This window comes from Rhinolophus sinicus, chromosome 1 (assembly GCF_057876585.1).
Source record: "Rhinolophus sinicus isolate RSI-liver-muscle chromosome 1, RSI-T2T, whole genome shotgun sequence".
In the NCBI taxonomy this organism is placed as follows: domain Eukaryota; kingdom Metazoa; phylum Chordata; class Mammalia; order Chiroptera; family Rhinolophidae; genus Rhinolophus; species Rhinolophus sinicus.
In genome coordinates this window covers 209,905,391-209,931,621 of record NC_142501.1, presented here as the reverse complement: position 1 = coordinate 209,931,621, position 26,231 = coordinate 209,905,391, and the positions used below count along the sequence as shown (strand labels likewise).

Sequence of the window (26,231 nt, the reverse complement as noted above, 5' to 3'; positions counted from 1 at the left end):
GGAGACTGATGTCTGCTCCTGAAATAGCCCAGTTAAAGGGAGGGAGGATGAACAGCCCATTAACCAAAAGACGGAGGGCTAAAAATAGCCCATTCCACAGGGAGGTGATGCCAGAGGACAGAGAAGGAATGGGTCTGGGGAAGCATCACGGGGGTTCAGACTCCGGGGCTTCCTCGGGCCCCCAGCCCTGCTGCTGCCTACTGGGCTGGGCTCCCAGCACCCCAACCACCCAGCGGGGCCACACCGTCCTGCACATCCTCCCTCTGCTCTCAGGCTGTCCCGACGGGGAAGGTCCTGGATGGCTGGTCTACTCCTGCCTGCCCTTCCGTCACAGCCAACACTCACTGAAGCTCCCGAGAAGCCCCACTGTCACGACGCGCTCACCACTACCTCCCCCCCTACCATCACCTCCTCCCCGAGCACAGCACGTGGCCCTGGCATCGGGCTCTGCAATGGGCTGGCACCCTGACCTGGAATGTGCCGCCTCCCACACCTGGCTTCCTCCTCACACTGCAGTTTCCACGTACGTGCCTCGAGGGGCAGCATGGCCGAGAAGCACAGAGACGCTCTCCGCCGGCCTCTTCTGCAGCCTGGACATACCTGCCCAGTCACTTTCCCCTGGAGAAAGAGGGCCAGGTGAAGGGACAAAAGGCTTGTTCTAATCCTCGTTGGGCCACTCACCGTACTCGCTGTCCATGGGAGCGTGGCCAGGTCACTCACCTGCCCTCAGCCTCAGTTCGCTCAGGAGACAGGGAAGGCGACAAGACCAGGAGGCAGGGCCCCACCCTGCTGCCCGCGTGACCATCACTACTGCACACAATAAAGCAAGACTTTGAAAAGCAAGACCAGCAACACAAAAGGGAGGGTGGATGGTTAACGATGACGCCAGGACATTCTGTGTGCCCAGCCCAGTGCCAGGTCCAAAACGGGCACGTGATAAACACGAAAAACTGAAACTTCTGCTTTTTCTGCCCTGTGCACGGGGCAGAAGGAAACGGAAAAAACCACCACCAGAAAAGCTTGTGTATTAGAGATCAAAATTTACTGACTGTCTAAGAAAGCAACACTTCTAGTAACAGCCAAGACTGAAGTTTCTGGGGTAACTCACCTCCAACTGTTTGGAAGTGGGACACCCCATTTAGAGCCAGCTGTGATGTGTAAACGCCATACACAGGTGGCAGGTGAAAGCTTGTCGTGGAACAGCTGGCCACCGGTGCCACACACCTCAGTGGAGAGACCAGCAGGGCCACCTCCACCACAGGTGTGCTCCACCTGCTCAAGGACACTTAGGCAGATGTGGCGGGACATTCCCACTCCCAGGTCACATAGCCTCAGCCCGGACAAGCAGGCCTGGGGGGCAAACGAGACCCCTGACACTGGATGCTCTAAGCCTTTATTTCACTTGCCACAAACTATCTCACTGACCTGGGGCCTGAGCTGGGGACACAGCTCTCAGAGATGCCACAAGGCAGCCAGCTTGCTCCCCTGAGAGGAGGAAGCAGGAGGCTAGGGAGGCACAGACAGTTGCCCAAGGCCACAGTGGGCCAGGTGCGCAGACCAGGCAGGCAAAGACGCTCTGTGGGGCTGCGATTGCACACACCGTCTGTCACAGGGACATGCTCGGCGGGAAGAAATCCTCAAGGCAGAGGCAGGAGTAGGCAAGGTCCCACGTGCCTCCCTTTTGTGCTGAAAGGGGAACCTTCGCCCCCCCAAGTGCCAGTGCTGCCCAAAGAACTCCATCCCACGCTGGTCTCCCGTGATCCTGGAAGTCCCCTCCCGAGTCGCCCACCACATGTGAAATGGGGGTAGGTTTGGGGACAGGCTGGTGCTGGGGCCCACTCCAGGTGGAAGGTTCGTGCATCCCAGGTTCCTGAAGCCTCTTTAAAGCCCCTTTCAGGTTTAGGCCAGCAAGGACTGAGGCTGGCCCGAGGGCCCGAGCGGAAGCCAGCAGTCTGGCTCAAGTCGAGCCATGACTCAGCTCCAGAGGAACCAGGAGTCTACACTCTCGGTCTGCGCACAGGAGCAGCTGGTGCAAACCAGGGGACGCCGAACAGAAAGGAAACGTGCCGCGGCCCCCACTCAGGCCAGCAGGCGGCCCCACTTGAGTAACTATGGTCACTCTGCTTCACTGGAAAAACTGCCTTCACTTCCTCACAGGGTCGCACAACATCAGCTGGGTTCGCGTGGACTGAAATGCAGAACACCGCCTCTTTTCAAAGCGGCAACCTGAGCTCGACCCCTCTGTGCTCCTCACACGTCTTTATCCTGTGGCCTTAATGAACGTGGTCAAGAGGAAGGTGGCAGGAGCTGGACCCTGGATGGGCAGGCAGCCCACTGCCTGGTCCTGCATGCCACAGCTTGACTCTGGGGTTGTGAGGGCCCCGGGCACACACGCACACAAAAGTCATCAACACCATAAGAAGTCATTTCAGGAGGCTGTGGGGACCCGAGTGCAGTCCCGTCCCTTCTACACTAGGCCAGCTGAGCCCGTCAGTCTTTGCCAGTGGAAGACCCAGGAACTCCTCACGGACACTCAGCTGCCCACCAGCATCTCACGTCCTTCCCACGGGTCTGTGGGGCCAGCGGAGGGCGGCCGCCATCACCCTGTTTCCTGGGGACACCCAGAGGCACGACCAGCCTGAAGGCCACAGAGCCGGCCGGCTGCAGCACTGGCTGCCATTCATGTCCCTTGGTTCCCAGCCCCTTCTGATCTCTATACAGGATGCACGCACAATGGGCTGCACAGGAAGACCTGGAGGTAAACTGTGCGCCCACCGTGGAGACAGGTGCGGGCTGGGCAAGCTTTTCTACCCAACACTCCTGGGCTGGGCCTGGTGGGGGTGGCTCTTAGGTTAGAAAGGAGAACAGAGACAGAAAGAGTATTGCAGCCACGTGAGCACATGGAGCAGGTTGGCAGGACGTTGAGGGCACAGGCTGGAGCTGACTTTGGGCTCCAATCCTGGCTCCTGGGGCTTTTACCCACAACTGCAAAGAGGAACTCATCCCTCCAGGCAGGGAGAGGAGCCCGCCCACCCCCAGAACAGTGGAACCAAACAGACGTGTGAGGGCTCGGGGAATGGGCATGGCTCACCAGGACGGCCTCCTGTGGCCCTGGGACCTCTCATCTTCCTCCCTCCCCGCTGGGTGCAGCTGTCTGACTCAGCCTGAGTCACTGCATTGCTGGGTCCCTGTCCTGACTCAGAGAACACCGACCACGAACCACAGGCTTCAGCAAAGCCACCGACAAGGCCCCGGAGGAGGAGGGCACGTCCCACGTGGCACATGCCACTTGGGCACCAGCCAGGCCCTGCTCAGTGGCCCCAGGACGAAATGAAGCCCGCCTCATTACTAACTGGACCTGAGCCAAGATCTGTGTCTGAAAATTCTGCCCACCGTGCAAGGCCTGCCCTCTGGGGACCCGCGGAGGCAGTGCCATCGTCCTTTGCAGCAACACCCTGCCTGCTACTGATGATCTACTGCACTGTCACAAAGTTAACAGGCGTCCCCAGTGAGCCTCTTCAAGGACATTCTCTCATTTAGTCCTCGATGAGGTGGGACACGGAACCGCTCTAGACCTGTGCGCTGGTCAAATTCACGGTGAAAACGCTCTGATGCCGACGTCCCTCACACCCACATTGCAGAGGGGAAAAGTGAGGCCTAGAGAGGGTCAGGGGTTAGGCCCTGTGCCAGTCAGGAGCATGTGCAGAACTGGAACTGAGACCACAAAACCCTGACCTTCCACCAGGCACTGAGACCAGGCATCTCCGGGCGAATCATCTAATTCTTTCCATCACTTGTCACTTCACAGAGGTGCCCCTGCCCCGGCATCTCTCCCAGGAAGGCACTGGGAACAGATGTGGATGTCCCTGGAAGCTCACCTCCTCTGTGACTTTGGTGGCTCAGCAGGTCTCAAGGTGGCACACCCAGAGAGCAGACTGACGCCAGCCCTGGGCTCCCCTTTGCTAACAAGGCACCTTTTAAGGAGGATGCTTGCTGGTCACAGGCCTCAGAGAGGCTGCCTGCCCCACACCGGAGTACACAGCTCCCGGAGGGAAGCCTGCGCAGGCCCCTCCTGCTGGGACACCCACACCACCCTAACTGGAGGCCCCAGGGCTGGTGTGCTCCTCCACTTGTGTGTGGGGTCCCCCCCCCCCCCCGCGAGCCCTGCTTTCCGCCTACACACTAATGGTGTGTGCCTGCGACCTCTCTGCCACCAACATCTAACGGGTCTACACCCTCCTGGCTTCACGTGCAAACCTCAAAGTTAACCCTCAAACCACCTGACAGACAGAGTCCACTTACGCCAATTGTAAACTTGAACTTGAAAGGTGGCCCCTCAAAGAACGCGGCGCAGTTGTCGTCGCTGCCGGTCGCCAGCCGGTACGGCCGGCTCTGCTTGATGTCCACGCTGTTGATGACTTTGTTGTGTCCCGTGATCTCACCCACGGAAGAACCACTGTCCCACAGGAAGACGGCGCCAAACCTTTACCAACGAGAGGAGTCACAGGAGAGACATCAGTCCTGGGAGGCTGACGGGACTCGGGCAGCTGAGCGGCCAGTGCTCAAAGGAAGGGACTGGGCGCTGGCGCTGCAGCCCCGCTCGTGACCGAGCGCCACACACGCTCGTTCAGAGAACCGACACTGAAGTCTGTTTGGGCTCTCGGCTGTACACAGCATTTGCCGAAAGCACAGAGAGCACGAGCCTTTGGGAAGGACTGGGCGTCCATGTTTGTACGGCCGAGCGCCAACCAGCCTCCCATGTGGAAGGCGCCTTAGAAAGTGCCTGACAGAGGACCGGCCATAGGGCATCATCCGTGGGCTAATAGTCTTTACTGGGCGGGACCAGGAAACACCAGTTACCATCCCCTCCTAGAAAGGAGACGATGCCTTGCTCTAGACTGGCGTTCAGTGCAAACGTATTGTTTTGGTTACTATTTGCAACCAAATGAAAAAGGAATTAAGACCTACGGGAATGATGTGAAGTGATACCTACCAGAACCTGCGTTAAAAGGAGCCTCCCGGTAAGGGAGGTAAAGACCTGCCTGCCACGGCCCAGGGCGGGACGACAGCATGGAGGAAAGCTCACTGCATTTGGAATAAGAAAACCTGGCTTGCACCACTGACCCGCTGGTCATTAGACCCGTGGGTGCCACAGCCACCGAGGGCCGCCTACCCAGTGTCCAGCTGCCCCTTCTTCCTGAGTAAGGGTGCTGGGGTGACGTGCCCAGCTAGGCGTGGCCCTGTGGCAGCTGCTGGGAAGGACCTCCTGCAGTCTCCCTTTCCTGCTTACTGCTCCCGGGATGTGGCACGACGGCTGGAGTTCTAGGACTCTAGAGACGGAGAAAGAGGGCCTGGGCCCCGAGACCACCCCTGAGGGGCCCACCCATTGTTATGCCAAAGCCCACTCAGTGGCTCCCGCTGGTCACACCTTTGTGAAGGAGGCTGGAGGGCTCTGCACCTCTGGGGACTCATCGTACACTAGTCCCAGCTAGCACTGATGTCACTGCACACCCCAACCCACCAGGGGCACCCCGGAAAGAAAGCAAAGCAGGGGACATGGGCAGGGAGGGGCCGAGGCCAGAGACTCACTTCTCCCTTCCTTCCCCGACCACTGCGATCCTCTTACTGTCTTCTGTCCAAGCAATGTCCTTGATCTTCCCAGCGAAAGGCTGATACTCGTACTTCAGGAGGTGTTCCTTCTGCGTGGTATCCCAGATCCTCAGCTTCCCGGACACATCTGCGGACACATGGGAGGGGGTGGTGAGAGCCACGGTCACCCCTGGGCCCGGGCCACGTGGGGCCCACAGGCCTGCTGCCGTTGGCCGAGGCCGCAGCCGGGAGGGGGGCCTGATTCAGGCAGGCAGCATCTAGCCTCTTGTTAATCAGAGCCTGCCGCCTCCACGAGGACCACTGCTGGGTCAGCGCCCTCACGGGTGAGCACCACATTACAAGGCCTGCAAACCCAAGACATCAGGCTGCAGACTCACTTGATGACAGTGTTTCTCTCCCTGTAGGGGATCTAAATGGCACAGGGGCCTTGGGCACTTCCTTATCACACAGGAACTGAAGCTCTTCATTTGTACAGTGACAGTAACTAGTGACTCCCATCGCCCCTGGGCGTGCTGTAGTCCCAACAGAAACCAGGTGAAGCTGTGCAGCCCGGTACATGCAGGTACATGCAGGTGTGCACGTGGTGGCCCCCACCTGGGGTCTGCAGACCCCGCTGCCTTGCAGTCCTCTGCCTGCACCCCAGGCAACCAGCAGCCCCTCATTACAGCACAGCACACCCCACATCTCATGACTGAGGTGTGAGTAAGAGCCTTTTGGGAGACAGGTGGGTGGGCACTGGGAGGAATTGTACTACAGACAGAACTTGATGCCAGGCCTGTAGCATCTGCCTCGGATTCGTGATAAAGTAACACCCCCTTTCCCTCCCTGCCACCACCCTGTCACCAAGTTCCAAGCACCAACTCCCACCCCCCCCCTTCCCACACGAGCACTGAATTTCCCCATTAGCAGGAAAAATGGAGCACTTCACATAAACTCTTGAGGCTAAAACCCCTGGCCCAGAGCAGGCTGCTCCCAGCAGGTTAGCTGGTGCGGTGTTTCCAGGACCCCCGGCCCACGTCAGCACTCAACACAAACTCTACAGCGGTTCTGAGAACAGCTCTTGTCCTGCTCACGTGGAGCCAAGCGAGGGGAGAGGTAGAGGCTGCACCGGCTCCAGAAACATGCTGCCCGGGGGCTCCGGGGGCTCAAACACCTACAGCTGGACCGCCAGAGTCATGCAGTCAGGCCTTGACAGGTAGGTGCCCGTCTTAGCCCAGCCCTCAGTACCAGCCCTCAGTACCCCGTAGGAGTTGGTCCTAACTAGTCAGTGAGCAGACACCTGGCACCCACAGCTCAGCTGTGGGACAGACAGGACGAGATGCTAACATCCACGTGAACAGCACTGGGGGCTCCCAGGGAGCCCCTGGTCCTCTCCAGGAGAGATCCAGGAAAGCTGCCTGGCGTGTCACCCGAGGGGAGGTCCAAAGCCGACCTGGACCTCGTTAAGTGCCTTTGCTGAACCGGCCAGTGGGGAAAGGAAGGGAAGCACAGACGCCGGCAGTGGCAGAAAAGGAGCGCCGTGTGTGGGGAAGGGCGCGCACACCCAGCAAACACCAGGCCGGGGTCCTCTGTGCTCAGGCCAGCCCTGGGGGCTGCACCGAGTCATGGAAAACATGACCGAGGGCGCCCCAGCCTCTCACAGGATGAGCCCAGCTTGCCCACCTCCCGGGGCTCCGCAAGCGGCTCGCCTGTTGTTCCGGTCAGCTCAGGCGCCGTTCCCGGCCAGGCAGCACAGCAGTTTCCCCACTGCCTCCGCCCACAGACCGTCAGGCTCCTCCACTGAGCCCCGCTTGCTCACTAAGTTCTTTGCAGAAGCAGCTGGGGCCCGAAAAACCACGGGGCTGGATGAGGTGCCCAGGCCAGAGCAGAGGGCAGACCAGATGCTGAGTGCCACAAGTGCCAAGCCCCGTGCTAGGAGCTGGGGACACGGCACCTACCTGAGGTCTCCAACGGGACAGACAAGAAACACAGACATCCACTCACCCATCGGTTGACACAGGAAGAACAGCACCACAGTGCAAGGGGACAGAGTGACTGGAGAGGCTGCTGCTCACACCGGCAGTGTGGCCGGGTCTCCCTTCCACGCTCCTCACCTGAGCAACCCGCACATCCCTCTCGGGGCGCGGGGCCCCAACTCCGGAAAGCCTGCCTCTGCACAGCCGGGGGCGCTGCACCCGGACGTCACCCTGCTTGGGCACTCAGGGCACTGAGCATGGGGCACAGACACCAGCATCACAATGACCTGAGGAAGCTGCCACCAGAAAAAGGGGAATGGACCCCACCCCGAGAACCACCACACGGCACTGTGGGTCCCCAAGGAGAGCCGCACTTTCCTGTTCAGGGCCGAGGGCCCAGCATGGGCTTTCTCACGCAACAAGCCTTCTAGAAGGTTCAGTCGTTCAGCAGACGTGGACTAGTCAGACTTACAGGGACCTCAATACCCAGCAGAGGGCTGGAACCCCACCGGGGAGCGAAAAGCGAGCTTCCCGAGGTCCTGGGACCCCAGCCCCACCGCAGCCCCACCAGGTACCAGGTACCCATGAGGCAGAGAGCACATCCCCGCCCCACCACACTGTCTAGCGCAGGGCTCTCACCTCTGCAGTGACTGTTTTGCTGTCTTCGCTGTACAAAGGATCAGAGCACTAGAAATGTAAACTGTGACTTCTACCCAAGAATACTGGGACTCGCGCAGCCCAAGACGCCCTTGGTTCCCCCACCGAATTAAGAAAATGTCAAGTTAATCCTTTACTTGTGTGCACTGTGCTTTGCAAAAGTCTGCGCCAGCTTTCCTCACCGATTCTGCACGAGCACCCAAAGGCACTGATTTCTGTCTGGGTGATCACCCTGGCCTGGGGACATGGGACAGGGCAGGCCTGGACCTGCCCGTGATTCAGCAGCCGGGCTCCCGGCTCGTGGCACCAGCGCAGGTGTGCTGTGCCAAGCAGGCAGTGGGGGCCCTCACCACACATTTCTCTCCTGAGAAGATAGTTTTAAAAGGCACCAGGGCCAAATCGTGGGGCTTTAAATGAAGAGGCATTTTGCTGGCAAGCAGGGCCATGAAAAAAAATTCACAGGGCTAAAATAAATCACAGGATATAAATAAGAGCAAGTTTTACAGATGGAGTCAGAGGTCTAAACATGAAAACCAGCAAGTGCCCACTCCGATGCATCCTGAGGCAGCCACCCACAAAGGTGTCTGTCTGGCCAGTCTCCCAAGAGCACTTCTGCTGACCTGAGGCTGGAACCAGCTGGAAGGCTGCAAACCACCAACTTCTGGGATGGGGCTATCGGGTGGCTTATCCTTTCCTTGTCAGCCCCAACTGAAATGAATGACACCGCATCCACCTGCCACCCCCCAGCCCTCCACCCCCAGGTACCTCCAGAGGCGACGTAGAATCCGCTGGGCGCGTACTTGGCCACCACCACCTGATGGGCATGCTCTGTGTAGATGTCGGCGAGCGCTGGGTTCTGCAGGAAGAGACCCGAGTAAGCACAAGGGATGCAGGCGCAGTCAGACTGCTTTCCGCCCTCCCAGCTGGTGGATGTGGGGGGAACAACACACACACTAACGCAAAACCTTCATAAAGAAAACCCCGGAAGTGTAACCACCGGCCTATATACCTACTCCCTGCCTATCTTTGGATGATAGAATGCTAGGATATTTCAACTCTTTCTCTTTAGTCTATGAGGGCCGAATTCGAGGTGATGTTCTTTCCCATGTATCGGTGAAATATGCACATGACACAGACATTTCCTTAAAAGAAGAAAATCTATGGCTCTAATTTTCTTCTGCTTATGGAACTCGCCAGCTGCAGCTGTAGACTTCTTCAAATCAGCTGTCTTCCAACTCCTCCAGAGCTGGTCTCCCCTGCTCAGAAACAGCCCTGTCCCGGCTGCCACGTGGGGGATGACCCAAACAGAGCCCCTGGCTTTGAGGCCCTAGAACAGTGTGGTGGGAGCCTGTCCTTGTCAAAAGCTTCGTTTAGGAAATGTGGATTCCCCACTCCCTTTCCTCGCACAATCCCAGGTTGGCTGGACTCCGCAGCAAGAATGAGGCCCACATGTGGGACTAGAAGCATCCTTACTACTCAGAAGTAAGGTTTACTTTAACTCGGTTTCCTGAAAGTAGATCCTGGCACCTCCCGCCCGGCCCCCACACAAAACCAGGCCTCGGCACACGTGTAACACACTGAGCTGCTCTTGGTTTGTCGGGATTTGCAAGCTGAGCCTGCTTTCAGGAGGGAGAGAACCGGCCATGGAATCCCTGACGCTCGCTGTCCGCTTTCTGCGAACCACGTGCTCTCTGAAAAGAGGCAGCTTCCCACAAACGAAGTTCCAGCGAGGCCGCCCAGCTTTCCAGAAGCAGCCACTGCAGGTGCATCTAAACTGACCCCCAACTGCACCCCCACCTCTTCCGGCCACCTGGTAGTCGCCTCTCCCCCATCTCCTTAGAGGTCAAAGCCTACGCTCTTCTCAGCCTCCCGCCACAGGAGCGCCACACCCCGTCCCACCAGACGGCCACCACCAAGCTCACCCTAGATACCAGCCACCTTCTGCCAATCCTGTTAGTCCGTAAATGCTGTTCCCTCGGCCAGCAACACCGCTCCCTGCCTGCTGACACCCACTCATCTGTGCATCAGGCCTAACTGAAGGGCTGTGTCCAGGCGGTCTTCCCCTGCCCTGCGCTCCAAGCGTTCCACACACCCGGAAGCAGTCAGGCACTGGGGTCCCTCAGCTCGAGTCCTCCCCCAACTTCTCTGTGACCTGCTTCATGTGCATGTGTATCTCTTCAGGCATCACAGCAGCTAGCAAATAACAGGTGCTCAATAAGTAATTGTTTTGGGGAAAAGAAAGTTTCATAGACCTCTTTCACCCCAAGACTTGACATTTATTATGTGACATTAATATATGTGGTTCATAAATTAACTCCATGTCGGAATAAACATTTGCTAATGAAATAAAAAAGATAGCAAGTATCCAAAAAAGAGAAAAAAGATATTATGACTGTCAGATAAGCAAATGAAAAGGAGCTCAATGTCATTAGTCTTTGGGAAATGAAATTAAAACTGCAACAAGACACCACTTCACACCCACTGGAACCAGTAAACTTAAACTTAAAACACTGATGCCACCAAATGTTGGCAGACACACACACACACACACACAGAAATGTTCAGGTATTGCTGGTGGGAATCCAAAACAGGCCGAAGACAGTCAGGCTGGTTATTTCTGATTAAAGATACCATACAAAAACCTAGCAATTCAACTCCTCGGTAATTACCCAAGAGAAGTAAATGCACAAGTCCACAGAAAGTCACGTGCATGGTCAGAGACGCTTTATCCGTAACAGCCCCACCTGGAAACCACCCAGAGGTGTCCCGACTGGAGATGGAAAACTGCTGCGTCCATCCAGTGGGATCCGGGTCGGCAATGAAGAGGCCCAGCTACTCCCAACAGCAGCAGCAGCGATTCCCAAAAGCACTACGCCAAGTAAAAAAGCCAACACAATGTACGACTCCTTTTGTATGAAATTCTAGAAAAGGCAACCCTCAAGTGACAGGAAGCAGACGGGTCATTACTAGGGGCTGGGAGTGGAGCCGACTGATCGCAAGGGGCTGAGGGGGCTTAGTGGAATGTCTGGAATGTTCTAGATTATGGTTATGGTGGTGGTTCCAGGACTATATATATCTCAAAATTGTATGTACTTCAAAGGAAGGGATTTTCTTACACCTTAATTCCACCTCCATAAACTCAGATGCCTGGTATCCACGAAATGTCTGCCGAATCCAAACCGCTCCTGCCCAGGTTAGCCCTTCAGAGTCTCACGCTGTGACTGTGACAAGTCCCCTCACAAAAAAGCTGGCTAAAGCGGGCTGTGCACAAGCCACCATATCAAGGCCCTTGACCTAGGGGTCTTACCCCCCACACCGCGGGCCCCATCAACCCACTTACAGAGGAGAAAGCCAGCCAGAGGGCAATTACCCGCCCACACTGGCACTCACAGCTAGGTGACCTTGTCCCCACCCTGCACTGCCATTAAAAGGGTGGGCTCCACGGGTGCCCTGGAGGAGGCATGGAAGACAGTAGGCAATGGCCCTGGGAGGAAACTCTGCCCTAAAAATTCCTTCCCCTAAATGGGCAGGGCATCTGCAAGGGCAGGCCATATGAAACCCCAAGGTTGTCCCTAGCAGGCTCGGCACCAGAGTCCTGGGCTGGAGGAGACATCATCCCTCTCGACTGTCTTCCAAACACAGCTGGGCCCGCGGGGCAAGGAGGCTGCACAGCAGTGCCTGAGTCAGCGGCTGCCCCTCCCCACGGCTGCTACTAGAGGTAGAGAGGACACCTCCCTGTCCCAGGGCCTGCGCACTCCACGTCAGCCAGGCCTGGGTGGCACCACGCCTTGACCTGATGCCCACTCCCAAGTCTCGCGGGGGCCAGCAGATCTCCCCACCCCACCTCCTGTCTCAGGGAAGGAAAGCAGGATTTGGGGGTAGCAGCTGATTTGGGGAAGGGCTGTGAACCAGGGAAACTAGTCAGGGAGGGAAGGAAGCCAATTCTGGGAGCATTACTGCTGTGGCAGGGGCTCCCCTCCCTTGGGCCCCGGGGGACCTTCAGAACAGGGCTCCAGATGTCCCACGGGGCGCCCAGTCTGGGGAGCCCCTCTTCTGGGACGTCCTTCCTGTGACGCCACAGGCGACACTAGCTCTTGCAGACAGAGGACAAGACACTGCAGGCAGGAGCAGCCCTGGCAATGGCGGCCCTGTGGGCACCAGGCACATGTGGGCAGAGGCTAACAGAGCCCACGAAACCTCCTGCGGCCTTGCCTGCTGCCCCAGCCCTGCCCCCCACTCTCCACCACAGGCTGCCCTGCCCTGCCCCCACCCCTCCACCACAGGCTGCCCTGCCCTGCCCCCCCCCTCCACCACAGGCTGCCCTGCCCTGCCCTGCCCTGCCCTGCCTTCCCAACAGCTCCCAAACCCACCTCGGCCAGATTCCATCCAGCTCTTCCTATGCCTCCTGGGGCCGTGATGTTATGATCTCTTCCCAATTGCTCTCTACCTTCCATCAATCCACCAGTCCTTAGGTCCCAGCTCTGATCACCCATCACTTCCTTGAAATCCTTCCCTCAGGAGATGCAGGACCTGACCCCTCTGCCTCCCTGCTTCCCAGACCCCCCATGGCCGTTGACCCAGCCAAGGCCCCTTCCTTCCCAGGGCCCACCTCATGGTGAGAACAGGACCTGCCCCCATACCACGTCCCACAAGGTGCTCCCTGCTGAGCTCAGGGCCCAGCACAGGGCCTGGCGGGGCGCTGGGTGACTTAGTTGAGGGAGGGGCAGAGCTCAGGGCTCTGAGACTCTGGGAGTAGCTCCAAAATGCTGCCCTCACACCTGGGAGGCCGGAGAGCCACCCAGATAGGGAAGACGTGAGCGTGCTTCAGCCTCACTGTTGGGGGTGGGTTCAAGGCCCAGCAGTGCAGGAGCCGTGGCCACGCCTGCCTCCCACGCGAGTGCTGAGGCCCCTCCTCAGGACCAGCAAACCACACTCCCCAGCACCTGCCCGCAGCACAGAAGGGGGAATTCCTTAAACACTGTGTCCCTGGCAGGTCTAACTGAGCCACGCCTACGCTCCCCAAGGTTTTCACACTCCTTTTGTCCTCAGTCTCCGTGCTGAGGGGTCAGACGCCACCTCACCATTTGATAGGGAAGGTTCAGTGATGGCCCAGGTCACAGGGTAGGGCAGCTTTTTCCTCGGTTCCTGGCCCACCGTGACCCGATGGGCACGTGAGGAGGCGGGAAGGCCTCCAGAGCCAACCAGCGTGGAAGCTGTGCGACAGCACTGCAGGGACCTCTGCGCTTCGGTAGCTGCTGGGGCCCTAAGACCGCCTGGGGAGTCCTCTGACCAAGGAGAGTGAGCATGACCTTGCAGGACTGTTTCCTGGCTTTCTAAATACCCCTGGTTCTGCAAGCACTCACTGCTAACTGGACCTGTGTAGTAACGATTTGTAAATCTGCAGGGCCCTCTGTCCATTGGCGACGAAAGGCCAGCTACCCAGCTCCGAAGCGGCTCCACAAACCTGTGCTTTCAGACTGGCGGGTCTGAGCCCCGGGCCACACTGCCTCAAAAGACAGCAAGACTGCACCCAGTATGGTCCCTTCACTCCCCCAAAGACCTCCCACATCTCTGGGCTGGCCCTGGATCCAGCAGTAAATGAAGGACTTTACATAAATGGTGCCCAGCCTACGAAGGAACCAGTGAGCACCAACCACCCCGCCCCACCACCACCCAGAGGAACGGAGACCTAACTTAGGATCCCAAGTCCTCATCTCTCCTCCATCAAATCACTACGTTGTGACACTCTTCCCTTTATCTGACTTGGTCTGGAATGTCTTCCCTCCTACCCAATTCCCAGTGACATTGAATTAGCTCTTAACACCCAGGCAAAGGCCACCTCCTCCAAGAAGCCCTCTCCCTGATGCTCCAAGCAGGCAATCATCTCTCCCAGCCCTGAAAGCCTTTTCTTTCCTGTCAGCTCAGTGCCTTCCCAATAAAGCAAAGCACGCCTTGGCACAGGCGCCTCGAGGGCTGCCTGCATGGCCCTGGGCAGACCAGTAGCACACTGGACGCTGCCACCTCCCTTCCTGTCTTCCACTTTCCCTCTGCCTGCCCAGGGCCGTCTGACGAGTCAAGAGAGAAGACGGGGGTGGGGGGGGGGGTGTTGCTGCTCCCCGGTTCACGTCCCAGCACCTCCCAGGACTTCGGTGTTCTCGTCTCTAAATAGACAGTGTAGTATCACCCAACAGGGAGGGTGTGACGACGAAGGCAGATCATGCACTTGTCACAGTCCAGGCAACCCTATAGGGATACTTGTGAATTAACTCAGTTAAATCTCACCCTGACCCCACGATAACATTATTCTTACAGATGTGGGAACTGAGTTGAATGAGACAAGAGCCCGGCCACTGCTGGCCCAAAATGTGCCCATCAGAGACCAGCTGGGATGCGAGGAGCAGCTCAGGGTCACATGCAGGACGGGAACCAGCCAGTGGTCCCAAAGATCAGGGGCGGGCCTGGAGTGCACACGATGGGCTGTTCAGATCGAGTCCATGGTAGGGGACTCGCCTTTTCTGGCTAAGCGCCCGGGAAGCAGAGGGAGGGCCTGTGCAGACCTAGAAGCCAGCCGAGCAAAGCTTGGGATCCAGGTGATTCTAAGGCCACATCACCACAAAGCTGGGAGATTCCACCACTGAGACTGCAGAAGTAAAGAGGCCCTTTCCACTGCAAGGTCTACAAGTCATCCGTAATAAGCCCACATTCCAAAGCTCAGGACTGACGGGGATCTCAGTGGGCATCGCCAACCATTCCAACTTCCACGAACCATCCAGAAATATGACCACTTCTCTGCTGGCCTCAAGCATGAGGATGCAACCTTTTTTTCACCTCAAAGGCTTTGATAGCTCTCCACACCTCCATCAACAAGGTATGAAATGTACCAAAACCACCTTGCAGGAGTCCATTAACAGTGCTCAGAGGACACAAGTCAAACTTCTTCCAACCTCAGTGCACGCGGTTCTGTCTAGATTCTCCCCATCTCTGCCGTCTGTCTCAGTCCTCTTCCGGGGGAACTCTTACTCATCCTCCAAAACCCAACGCAAATGTGCCCTAGCGCCAGAAGCCTTCCCTGATACTCGGTGGCAGGGATGGTTCTTCCCTCTTGTTCCCAATTCAGTCAGGACACTCTTCTATTCAAGTGCTTAACCAAGTGCATTAGAATGTTACGTATCAGGGTTCTTCAATCGCTACTGACGTTCTGGGGTGGATTGCTGCTGTAGGACAGTCCTGTGCATTGTAGGATGTTTGGCACCAGCACACTAGGCAGCAGTAGCACAAAAGTGTCCTCAGACATTGCCAAGTATGCCTCAAGAGTGGTGGCAAAACTGCCTGTCCCTGAGAACCACTGATTTCAACCTTGGTCACTGTGGCTACAGGCAGAGCTCAGCAGGACGGGGGCTGAATGTGTGTGCAGAACATCCAGAAGCCAGGACGGGTTGTACCTGCCCACGAGCACTTGCCGAATGATGCGCTGATCCCTGAGCAGCTTCCTAATTGGTCATCCTGCCTCAAATCTAAGATGCACAATTGTCTGTCTACCATAGATTTGATCGTACCTTTTTCCCAAAAACAAGACCTAGCCGGACAATCAGCTCTCATGCGTCTTTTGGAGCAAAAATTAATAGAAGACCGGGCCTTATATAGTAAGATATAAGACTGGGTCTTCCATTAATTTTTGCTCCGAAAGATGCATTAGAGCTGATTGGCTGGTTAGGTCTTGTTTTTGGGGAAACACGGTATCATTGGCTGCCTCACCTCTGAATGGTGCTGGTGCCCACTGCACCAGGCCTGGGATCTGCAGTAGGGCTGCCTGACCACCTACGAGCCCTGCACACCTGTGCTGCCTGGCCCCCTCACACTGTGTTCCAGCCCCGACCATCTCTCCAGCCCCTGAAACTCTGCGGCACCCTCTTGCCACCCGCACTTCACCTGACTGGCACCAATGACCCTCCAGGGCCCTTCCCCGAGCCTGCAGGCACGCAGAGCCTCCTGTGGTGAGTGCCCACAGCACCTCTGCTTCCTCTGTGCCAGTCCTGACAGGTTCCTGAGCGGTTTTGTCCGCTAGACTGCAAGCACCATCAGGACAGGCTCTTACAAACTTTGCCTGGAGCTGAGTGTGAGGTGTGAGCCAGATGGCGAGGCCCACCCGCCACAGTGAGGGACAGGAAAAGGAGCAATGGGCTCCTGTTTTCATGTGACCAGGCCAGTGTGGTGCCAAGAACAGACTGGAGCAGCCAGGGTGCAAGCAGGGAGACCACTGTGGGCTGTTTGCTTGGGTTTTTTGTTTTTGTTTTTTACAATCCAGGATGGTAGCTTGAATGAGCGTGGAAGCAGAGAAGTAGTGAAAACTTGTCAGACTTTCAAGTTACTTTGAATGTAGAGTCAACAAGATTCCGTGAAGAATTAAACATGGCATGGAAGAGAAGCAGGGAGACAAGTCCAAGGTCTGGGGCCTGAACAGCTGGAGATATTGCATTGCTGTTGTTGGGGGACACATGGAAACCCCGATGTGCACTGGGCATGTGAAGTGAGATGCCAACGAGACATCTGCTGGACATTCCACGGCCGGGTCCCACCTCCCTTTCCTGTCCGCTTCTCTCTCCCTGGGCCTGTACTCGAACCCACCATCTTCTTTCCTAGCCCCTGACTGTTGAGGACCCTTGTCTGTGTCACTGGAGTACTCGGCCCTAAAATCAACCCTACCACCTTTACTGGAGTCCCAACAACCCCGCAATCCAACAGGAGCCCACTGCCCGATTTGCATCAGAACAGGGAGGGTTGCTCCAGCAGCACCGCAGGCTGTCCGGCCCTGCAGACACTTACAAATAGGTGGGAAGGGGAAGCAGACATGCTCTCAAAAGAGAATGGGAGACTCTGGGGTTCTGGTAAGAATAAAGCCCTCAGAAGAACGAGCAGTATGGGTTTCACAAGTCAGGGACCGCCTCCTGCAGAGGGGTGCTTGTCAGCGGCCACAAATAGCTTTTCCACTGGAACCAGCTCATTATTAGCTGCCTTCACCTCACTGAGCCTCACGCCCCTTCAGAGGGATGGGCTGTAGTGAGAACCGTGTTTCATAGAACCAGACACAGTAGGTACTTCACGAGGGCTGTATCTGGAAGTGAAGGTAAACGGCCACCACACGTGCCTGCCTTCGAGTGGTCCAGTCTGCATCCCTGAGACGCCGCTGTGCATTTTATGTGCCCAACTACAAGTGAGTACCTACTTAGGGCCATCCCAACTGTTCTCCCACTTTCAGCCCCCCCCCCCCAACACCCCTGGATCTTTACGGTCTCAGTCCTTGGTGGTGCTTCCCTCACTCCTAGTGAGGCCGAATCAGCTTTCTAGGGATCCGTGAGACTAGCAGAGCAGCTGTTAGCACCTTCAAAGCACATTCACACCCACCCACTTCCTCAGCTGAGGTGCCCCGCAAGCCTCGGCGGGGCAGAAACTGCCCGAGCTCCATCTTCCAGCACAGGAACAACAGCACTGGCTGGCTGCACCAGAGAGATGGAGGCAGAGCCAGCAGCACCTCAGACCCTGCACAGGCCTCTCTTGTTACAGACACGGGAGCCGAGGCCCACACAGCCCCTTTATTCCCTCAGCGAGTTGCAAGGTCCTGAGGGCAAGCACGTCTGATCAATGACAATCCCAACCACCAAGCTAGTCACAACAGATGTGAATTTAAGGGGACTTCCTTGGGGAGCATCACCAAGCAAAATCATCCACCTACACACTATGCATAAGGTGAAACCCCAAGCCCCGTTCAAGGCAACCCCCTACCCCAATGGTCCTACTGGCACCTCCAGTTTCCATGCCCCATTCCATCACTCAGGTCGAGAAAGGAAAAGAAAGATTTCAGCACACGATCCTGGCAGGGGGGAGACTGACAAGCAGACCGTGTCACTTCAATAATCACAAAAGAGTAACAGGAATTTGCAAGGATTTCCTAAGGAATTGGCTCTAGAAGCATTCTCAGCCTGGGTACAGGAGGCCTGTTCCACTGATTCATGGGAATTAACTGGTTCCTGGTTTTGCACGGGGCGCAGCTCTGCAGGAGGAAGTGAGTCTGGAGTGTAGAGGTCTAGGTCTGAGTCGGGGCTCAGCCACACTAGGAGACCCTGGGTTAATGATTAAACATAAACACCATTTACCAAGCGCTGGGTGTGTGCCAGGCACGCTAGGCTGGAGGGATGCATCATCTCACTCAGTGGGCAGGGCTGCCAGGGGAAGTGGGGGGAGCCTCTCATCTCATCATCTCCATTTTAGAGATGAGGAAACTAGGGCTCAGAGGCCCAAGTCACCCACCGCCCCAAGGTCAAGCTGCAGCTGACCCCGTCTGATCTCCCAAATCCAGAGCCTTTACGCTTACGAACTGAATCAATCTGAGCCTCAGTTTCCCCATGAAGAAAAAGAGTCGGGCTCAGATAAACTTGAAACAGTCTTTCTGGGCTTTGAGGTGTGATTCCCCAGGCTGAGGGGGCGTGGCGTCCTCGCCCTCCCCAAGCCACAGGGCCAGAAATGAACCGGGGGAAGGGGAATGAACCTAAGATGCGCAGGGGCCGAACCGGCGCCTCGTGGTGGCAAGGGGATACTCACGTCGATGTTCCTTAGGATGACGCACTTTCCATTGGTGTAAAGAAAATTATTGCCCTTGGGGTCGCCGCCGATGATTTTGGAGACGCCCCTCTCCACCTGGGGGAGGCTGGCGAACACCTTCTCTGCGGAGACACAAACGCGACGAGGCATGTTAGGGGTGGCCCCCACCTCGGTCCCCGGCTGGGCTGAGGAAGGAGGGGAGGGAGGCGAGCAGAGGCCCAGGACCGGTCTCAGCCGGTCACCTGTTGCCTCCACCCGGAGGGGTGGCCGCCACTCTGAAGGAGCGCAGGGGACCGCACGACTTCCTGGTCCACGATCCCGGCCGGGCCCTTCGGGGACGCAGAAGCTGCAGCGGGCCCGGCCCGAAACGCCAACTTTGCTTCCCTCCACGGGGCTGGATCGCCGCCGGTAGCCCCCGAGGGCGGCGGGGCGCTCACCGACCTGCGCCCGTAGCCCCCCAGCCCCCGCGCCCCGAGACTCCGGCGAGCCGCCCACGCCCCGACGATGGCCGAAGGGTCCAGCAGCGCGGGCGCCCACCCCGGGGGCACCGGGGCGCGGCACTTACTGATCTCGTACGGCATCCTCGCCCACTTGTTACCGCGCCGCGCTCTCCGAGACCCTCCGGGGCCGCCCGCGCCGCAAACCACACGGGCCGAGACCGAGCCGGGGACAGGGACCGAAAGGCGGCGCCGGGCGTGCCGGGCGCGGAGGGGGCGGTCCGAGGCTGGGGCTCCGAGGTCCGCTCGCGCCCTGCCCTGCGCGTTGCCGCTGCGGACGCACCGAACCCGGAAGCGCGGCCCCGCGCGCGGCTCGCCCCCAGCTTTGACCATATATAGTCAAGCGCTCAGCTCGGCGCTGCGGCCCTGGCGAGCCTGCGCGGACCTGGCCGCGCCCCTCCCCCACGCGGGTCCCGCCCGCGCGCCCCGCCTCCGGAAGTGGCGTCTCCACGCGGCCCTGTGAAAGGACGGCGTGGGCGGCGCCTGGCCTGCGAGTGGCCCCAGGGGCGGGTGGGCGAGGGGCATATAAGCGTGGCGGGGTGGCAGCGGCGTGGGCTCGCCAGCGGCCTCTTCCTGAAGTTTCGGGTGCGCAGCGAGCACCAGCGCGCTGTGCTGGGGGTGGCGGGGAGGCCTTTTTCGTGCCTGTGTTTGCGTAGCGGGCGTCCCCTGCCCATAGCTTCTGGCCTTGTGGGCGCCGGGTGTGCAGGAGCTGCGAGGCGGCCGCTCGGGATTTGCAAACACAAGTGCTTTTTCTTTCTCTTTCTCTTTCTTTTTGTAAAAGCATGAAAAAGCTTTTTGGAAAAGCGCTAAGTGGGAGTCGCTTTTCCGCTGACACAACTGCTGGCAGCGGGAACTTTGCGGGTGTGTCTTGCTGGGCTCGAGCTCTCAAAACTGTTAGAAAGTAAGGGGCCAAGAAGAGCCAGGGCAGCAGCTGTGGGTCCTGAGACCAGGGCTGACTTCCTGCTCAAGAAAGCAGAAGGAAAAAGGGAACTTTTGTAATACCGAGGTAGGGGCTCAGAGAGAGGGGAAAAACGGGCTCCAAAGTGTTAGTTTGCGTTTCACCTTTCCGTGGGGGTCTCGCTATCTTTCTCTCTAACTTGGCAGGGGAACGGTGAATGGGAGAATGCGTAAAGCACCTATGGGCACGTCAGGGTTTTCTAGCTTGGCCTTCAAACGTTTGAGTGTTTCTTGACTTTCTAAGCTAATAGGAAATTCTGTTGGCTCTGTTTCTCGAAACGTATCCAGGTTAATAATTTGCCTCCTTGGCTATTCCTCTTGCAGAACCGAGCCGAGAAGGTTCACTTGGGTTATTGCAAGTGTTTCCTATCTGGCTTCTTGGTTCGTGCTCCTCCCCTGCCCCACCTGCGTCTCTATTTTCCATACTGCAGCCTGTGTTTCTTGTAGATTGAAAATCAAATCTCACTGTTCCTCAGCTTGAAACCTATAGGAACTCCAAGCCTCTCAAAGTAAACGCTAAAGTCCCTGAAATGGGTTCCACAAGACTCCATCTACACTATTCTGCCCTCAGCTGTCCCCTCCCTTACTTTGACCTTGAAGCTCCAGGAAGCACCCTCGTTGCTCCTACCTGGAGGCCTCTGACATCTGTCTTCTACCTGAAATTAGTGATATCCAAAAGTACTGAAATGTTCCAAGTGTCAATTTCTTGATGAGCGACACCTATCCTGACTATCTTATTTTAAATTGCAACCTTCCAGCCCTTGCAAATACTTCTGATACTCCCTTCCCTGACCTATCTAATGAGAGTGTATCCCTGGCACATGGTAGATGCTCAAATGGCTGCCCCAGCACCCCAAATGCAGTCTCAATCAAGATTCAATAGATATGAAAGTAGTTTTGTGAACTGGGAGACTCTAGAAATGTTTTTGTGCAAAATGGGGCGATTCCTAAAGCAGAAATGCAAAACACCAGTGGTCTACAAGTGGGCACTGTAACTATTCTGAGAAGCTAGGATTTAATGATCAGGCCTTAATGGACGGGCTAAGAGCAGCTGTGCCAACTTAAGTTCACCCTTCGGGCACTTATGTGATGGAAAAACTGGTGTGAAAGTAAAACGAAGGCACCAACCTCAAGCTCTTGCAAGCTGGTAACATGTATGCATGTGCATAGTCTTGTGGGATTCAATGCAAACTTGGGTAAACCGTCCCCAAACCCCTGGCAGGCTGCTAGGCTCTGCGGCTTACTTTTGGCTTAAGAGGAAGTTATATGTTGGTCTGGGGACTTAAGCTTGGGATGGGGATGCTGTTTGTGATAAAAATCATAAGTATGTCTACAGACAACATGACTTGGCAGGCAGTTGCTGGGGTTGAAAGGAAGAAGAGGGGTACCAGGGCGTTATTCCTATTTGTGGGGTGAGCTGTGTTTGGTTGTCTCAGCTGTAAGCGCTCAGTAACACCTGAGTGGGGCCAGCTGTACCTAGCGTGGTTCCAGAACTTTTCCTTGGGTTTTCCTATTCCCCAGCTATACCTTCCGTAATACAACCTCATCTAAGTGTGCCTCCTGTCTCTGGTGGGGACCCTGTAAGTTCTCTACCCCAGTGGCTCATTGCTCTAGCCCAGCCACTTAGCACCTCACTTCTGTAATCAACTGCCTCCTGGGCACCTCTGTGGGAATGTTGAAGGCCAGTCCCTTCAACTGAATCCTCAAACTACTGAAGTAGTGTTTGTTACGTATTCACTCCTATGCCTGCTGGATTAATAGGTCTGCACACACACACACACACACACACACACACGCCCCTCCCCCCGCCCCTTGGTAACTAAGCATCATGGGAATGGGGTTTCCAACACTTAGCGAAATGCCCACCAAGTGAGACAAATCAAGCTGCTGATCTGCGTCCTAGAGGCAATGAGTAATGACAGCATCACCTGAATTGGTATTGAAATCCCAAGCGTAAATTAGTCTCTCAAAAACATACTGCTCAGCGCAATGCTGTAAAGAAATCTTCCTGAGGAAAAGTCCTAGGCTGGCTTTGGGTCAACTGGTTGCAGTTACTTGGGTTGGGTGACTTGGGCCAAACCCTTAGATTGGCTTTAGGTCTGTGTACCAGGCCTTCTGGTTTCCCCTTGAAGGAGGGAACGGGGTTCAGGTCAGTTCTGCCAAAAGCTTTCTAGTGAGATGAGGGCTAAGGCTACCTGGCTCTATAGGAATCCACCTCACCCTGAGTGTGCTTAGTCTCAGCCCTTGTTTCATCTTCCATAAACGGGAATGTACGTGAGGCTCCTGCTCTCAGGAGCTTCTGGGAGGAGCAGAGAAAGATAAAACAAGGAGGTGTGAACTTCTCCCCAAGGCCCACAAACCTACTTGCTCACTTGTAACCCTCATGTCCAAGCTCAGAGGAAAGGGATCTCCTTCCTGTTTGTTCAAGTGTGTCAGGCACCTGCCAGGGGCTCTGTGCCAGGAGCAAGGTGGGCACTGTCTCTCCGGGAGCTCCCGGTTGGATTAGTCGATGTCCTGGATTGGATGTCTGCCGTGGGGAACCTTTCCTGTCGCTGGCCCTGTCCCCTCTGGGAATCTTAGTCTGTTTTCTGGGCCCTTCCCTGTAGCTTGTAAACACGTTCAGCTAAGCCACATTAAGAACCATCTTTAAAGTGTTCCTGGAATAGATCACCTCCATCGCTACTACCTTGAGCCAGCCTTCCTACCATCACCTCCAATTTGCACCAGGAGCAGCCTCCCACTTCCAAATTCCCAGAGAATCTATCCCAGTTGGGTCATCCACCGTTCACCTATGAAGTGGGGGTGGGGAGGAGGTTGCATGGGGCAGACTTAGCTACCAGGTACCCGCCTGGTGACCCTGGAAATCTGGGCTGGGGCTTGGGGCTTTCCTACTAAAAGGGAGAACTGAGGTCTGGGCCATCCCCCCAAAGCTCTCTACTGCTTTTGTCCTTTGTGCCTTTGTCAAAGAGGATTGATAATGCAAAACCCTGACCTGCCTTTGTTACCCTATACAAAGTATTCACCTCTGCTGTGTAAATTCTTCCAAGGCAAGCGCAAGTGAATCACCTCCGAGTGCACGCTGTTGCTGGGCCCCTCCATGGGCTGCTTAATTGAGAACAGGTGTATTTAATGGGCCAATGGGGCCCTGCACTTTGCAAACGGGAATATCTAACACCTGTACCCAGTGCTTGAAGTTTTCAGACCCTTGCAAGCTGTGGGACAGTGTGCATAAGTTACTTTCCCATTTGAGGTTCTCTCCAGCAGATGTACCTCTGTCATGCGGGGAGTCATGGGGAGTCATGCGGGGTCTCTGGTCCTGCTCCCCACATAAGAACGCAGGACATGGTGAGGCCAAAAAGGAACACCCATGGAGCCATAAGTAGGGGAGTTATATCACTATATTCTCGCTGGCGGCTGGGTTGGAGAAACAGGAAACAGGAACCACACAATTCTCAACCCTCATTGTGCCGCTTGCAGGCTCAGCCACCATCTTCTTGCTAGCCCCCATTTTGCTGCTAGCGTAGCCATAGCAGTTATATTAGTGACCAATGGCTCACTGGTTACAGCTGACGGCTAACTAGCCACAGCTGATGGCCATGCAATCACAGTTGATGGCCATTTACTACCTGAGCCAGCGGCTTTCTATGTGAGGCCGAGAGCCTGGAAACTGCTTTCTGGGGCTCTGTCCCCACAACCGCCCAGAGGAAAACTATGTAGCTCTGCATAGCTTCAGGCCAGTTGTAATCTGGATCAGGGAACACATCTACTCAAATTACTGGCCTATTTGTTTAAACCGTGGCATCACAGGCAGCTAGACCTGCACTATCTGAGCCTTGGAAGGTCCGGGTGACGGTTAATTGGCTGGAGCCAGCAAACCTGCTTTGAGACCCGGCCCTAAGCCTGTGTGCGGGGCTGCGATACTCCTCCCCCCACAGAACGGTCTCCTGCCCTTTTCATTTTGCACAAAACTTCAGTGAGGGAAACCATACGGTTTTGTCCTTTTCCATGTGACTTACTCCACTTAGCATAATACCCTCAGGATCCAACCATGTTGTTAGAAATAACAAATGAAGAAAAAAACAATCTCCTGTATATGTAGATGACAACAGTGGTTAGCAGAGGGAAAGGGAGACGGAGGGAGAGTTAGTTGGGTTAAAGGGCTCAATTATATGGTAACAGAAGGAAACTAGACTTTATATAATTTTACACTTTATTAACCAGTGTTACCTCAGTACATTTTTCAAGTCTCAAAACCTCCCGTGAGCTATAAAACGAACGCAGTGCTTCTCCTGCTTTTCCTAGCTGCTGGTGAAGTGGCGGCCTGAGGACGGGAAGGGGCCTTCATCTCAGCCTCCCCGAGAAGAGAGGTTCTCTCTAGAACAGCAGACCTTTCAGCTGTTGCACTTGGGAGAACTTGGTGAGAGGCATTGGCTTCCGTGCTCTCCCTTGGGTCAGATGATGACTTGCTCCAGTTCACAAGTCGGGGTGCGGCCAGGCTTCAGGCTCGGATCTGCCTTCCGAGCCCGAGCTGCTGTCCTGAACACGTGAGGAAGGGCCGAACCTTTGCAAGCCGTAGAGTAAGCTGCCTTTCTGAGAACACTCTCGTTCTAGTAAGTGCCATGTTTCCCTGAAAATAAGACCAGGTCTTATATTAATTTTTGCTTCAAAAGACATTAGGGCGTCTGTTCAGGGGATGTCTCATTTTTTCATGTACAACAACCTACATTTATTCAAATACAGTCATGTCATCTCCCTGGGACACTGTCATGACATCCTAAATGCGTCCATCTGGCTGACGATCTTAAGTGGGGCTTATTGTCGGGGTAGGTCTTACTTTCGGGGAAACACGGTGGTAGAATTCAGTAGCTCTTCAGGCAAGCTCAGGGCTGTTCGTCACTCCAGTTGAAAAGCTCTGTCCCTTGGACATTCAGGATCATCGTGCTCCCGCGTGCCCTTCTCCTGACTCCATCCCAGGACACGATCTGGCATCTCGGGCTCACTGCGTCTCTGCTGGGCTCAGCCCTGACCTGGGCTGGTCGCAACTGTGAAGCACCTGCTCGGTTACGTGATCCCCTGGCACCCTCCAGTGGGGTCAGGTCTGAGGGTCACCTGGTGCCCTTGCTGATGACCTGGAGCCTTGGGTCAAGAGTGCTCTGCTTTCTGCAGAAAGCTTCCTAGGACAACCCCAGGCCTGCCTTGCTCTCTGGTCTGGTTCGCAACTGGGTCCTTTGCCCCAGCCGTTGCAGGCATGGAGAAACCTGGATTTCCACACACCTGAGTCCACGGTGTGTTCAAGTCCCAGTTCTGTGGAATTGGCTCCAATCCCTTTCCCGAGTAACTCAGGATCTCAGGGAGTGTGGAAGCATTCTGGAAATCCAGCCTGGCTTCTGCCACCACTACCTACCTCAGACCACTGCCTCCGACTCAGTCACGCTGCCTGTTTCCAAGCCCTCTTCTCGCTAGTGGGCTTCTCTAATCCACTTACCTAAGATGGGAACAGAGACCCAGCTCCTCTGCCTCAAGCACAGAAAACATGAGGCAGGTGTATTTGGCTGAGGGCTCTGGCCTGTTTGCTTCCATGGAGAGAGGGGGGCAACGGTGATCTGAACCCCTGTTTCCCCATCCTCTCCGTGGGGGAGGCGTGACCAGGGAACTGGCCGGGCATAGCTGGGCCCTCAGGGTCTGCCTGTGTGCCAAGTACAGGTGCCCTGCTCCCTCCAACTGGTCGCATGTTTCCATGTAGACACCCCCACCCCAAAGTGCCCAGGCCTGCACGTGGCTGGCTGTCGCCATGCTGCAGCCTACCCGTCTGTCCCCTCGTACCTGCACCTGAAGAAAGGAGAGTCTGTGAGACTGATCCTTTCAGGGACTGTGCTTCACCTTTGTGCTTGCACCTCATGTCTCCCTGTTTGGCCCCAAAAGATGGCTGGTCAGCCAATGACGAGTAAGATTCCCCACG

General features: G+C 56.2%; 1 protein-coding gene across 1 annotated transcript in view; it reads right to left on the bottom strand.

The window, feature by feature from the left end:
* Positions 1–19,642, bottom strand: part of WDR1 (WD repeat domain 1) — a 36,139-nt gene extending 16,497 nt beyond the window's left edge. The window contains exons 1-5 of the mRNA XM_088792884.1: positions 19,384–19,642; positions 18,819–18,940; positions 8,988–9,078; positions 5,590–5,737; positions 4,303–4,483 (exon numbers count right to left, since the gene is read on the bottom strand). Coding sequence (XP_088649010.1) covers positions 4,303–4,483; positions 5,590–5,737; positions 8,988–9,078; positions 18,819–18,940; positions 19,384–19,399 — 558 coding nt within the window. The 5' untranslated portion in view covers positions 19,400–19,642. The remainder of the gene's footprint in view (positions 1–4,302; positions 4,484–5,589; positions 5,738–8,987; positions 9,079–18,818; positions 18,941–19,383) is intronic.
* Positions 19,643–26,231: the final 6,589 nt, after the last annotated feature.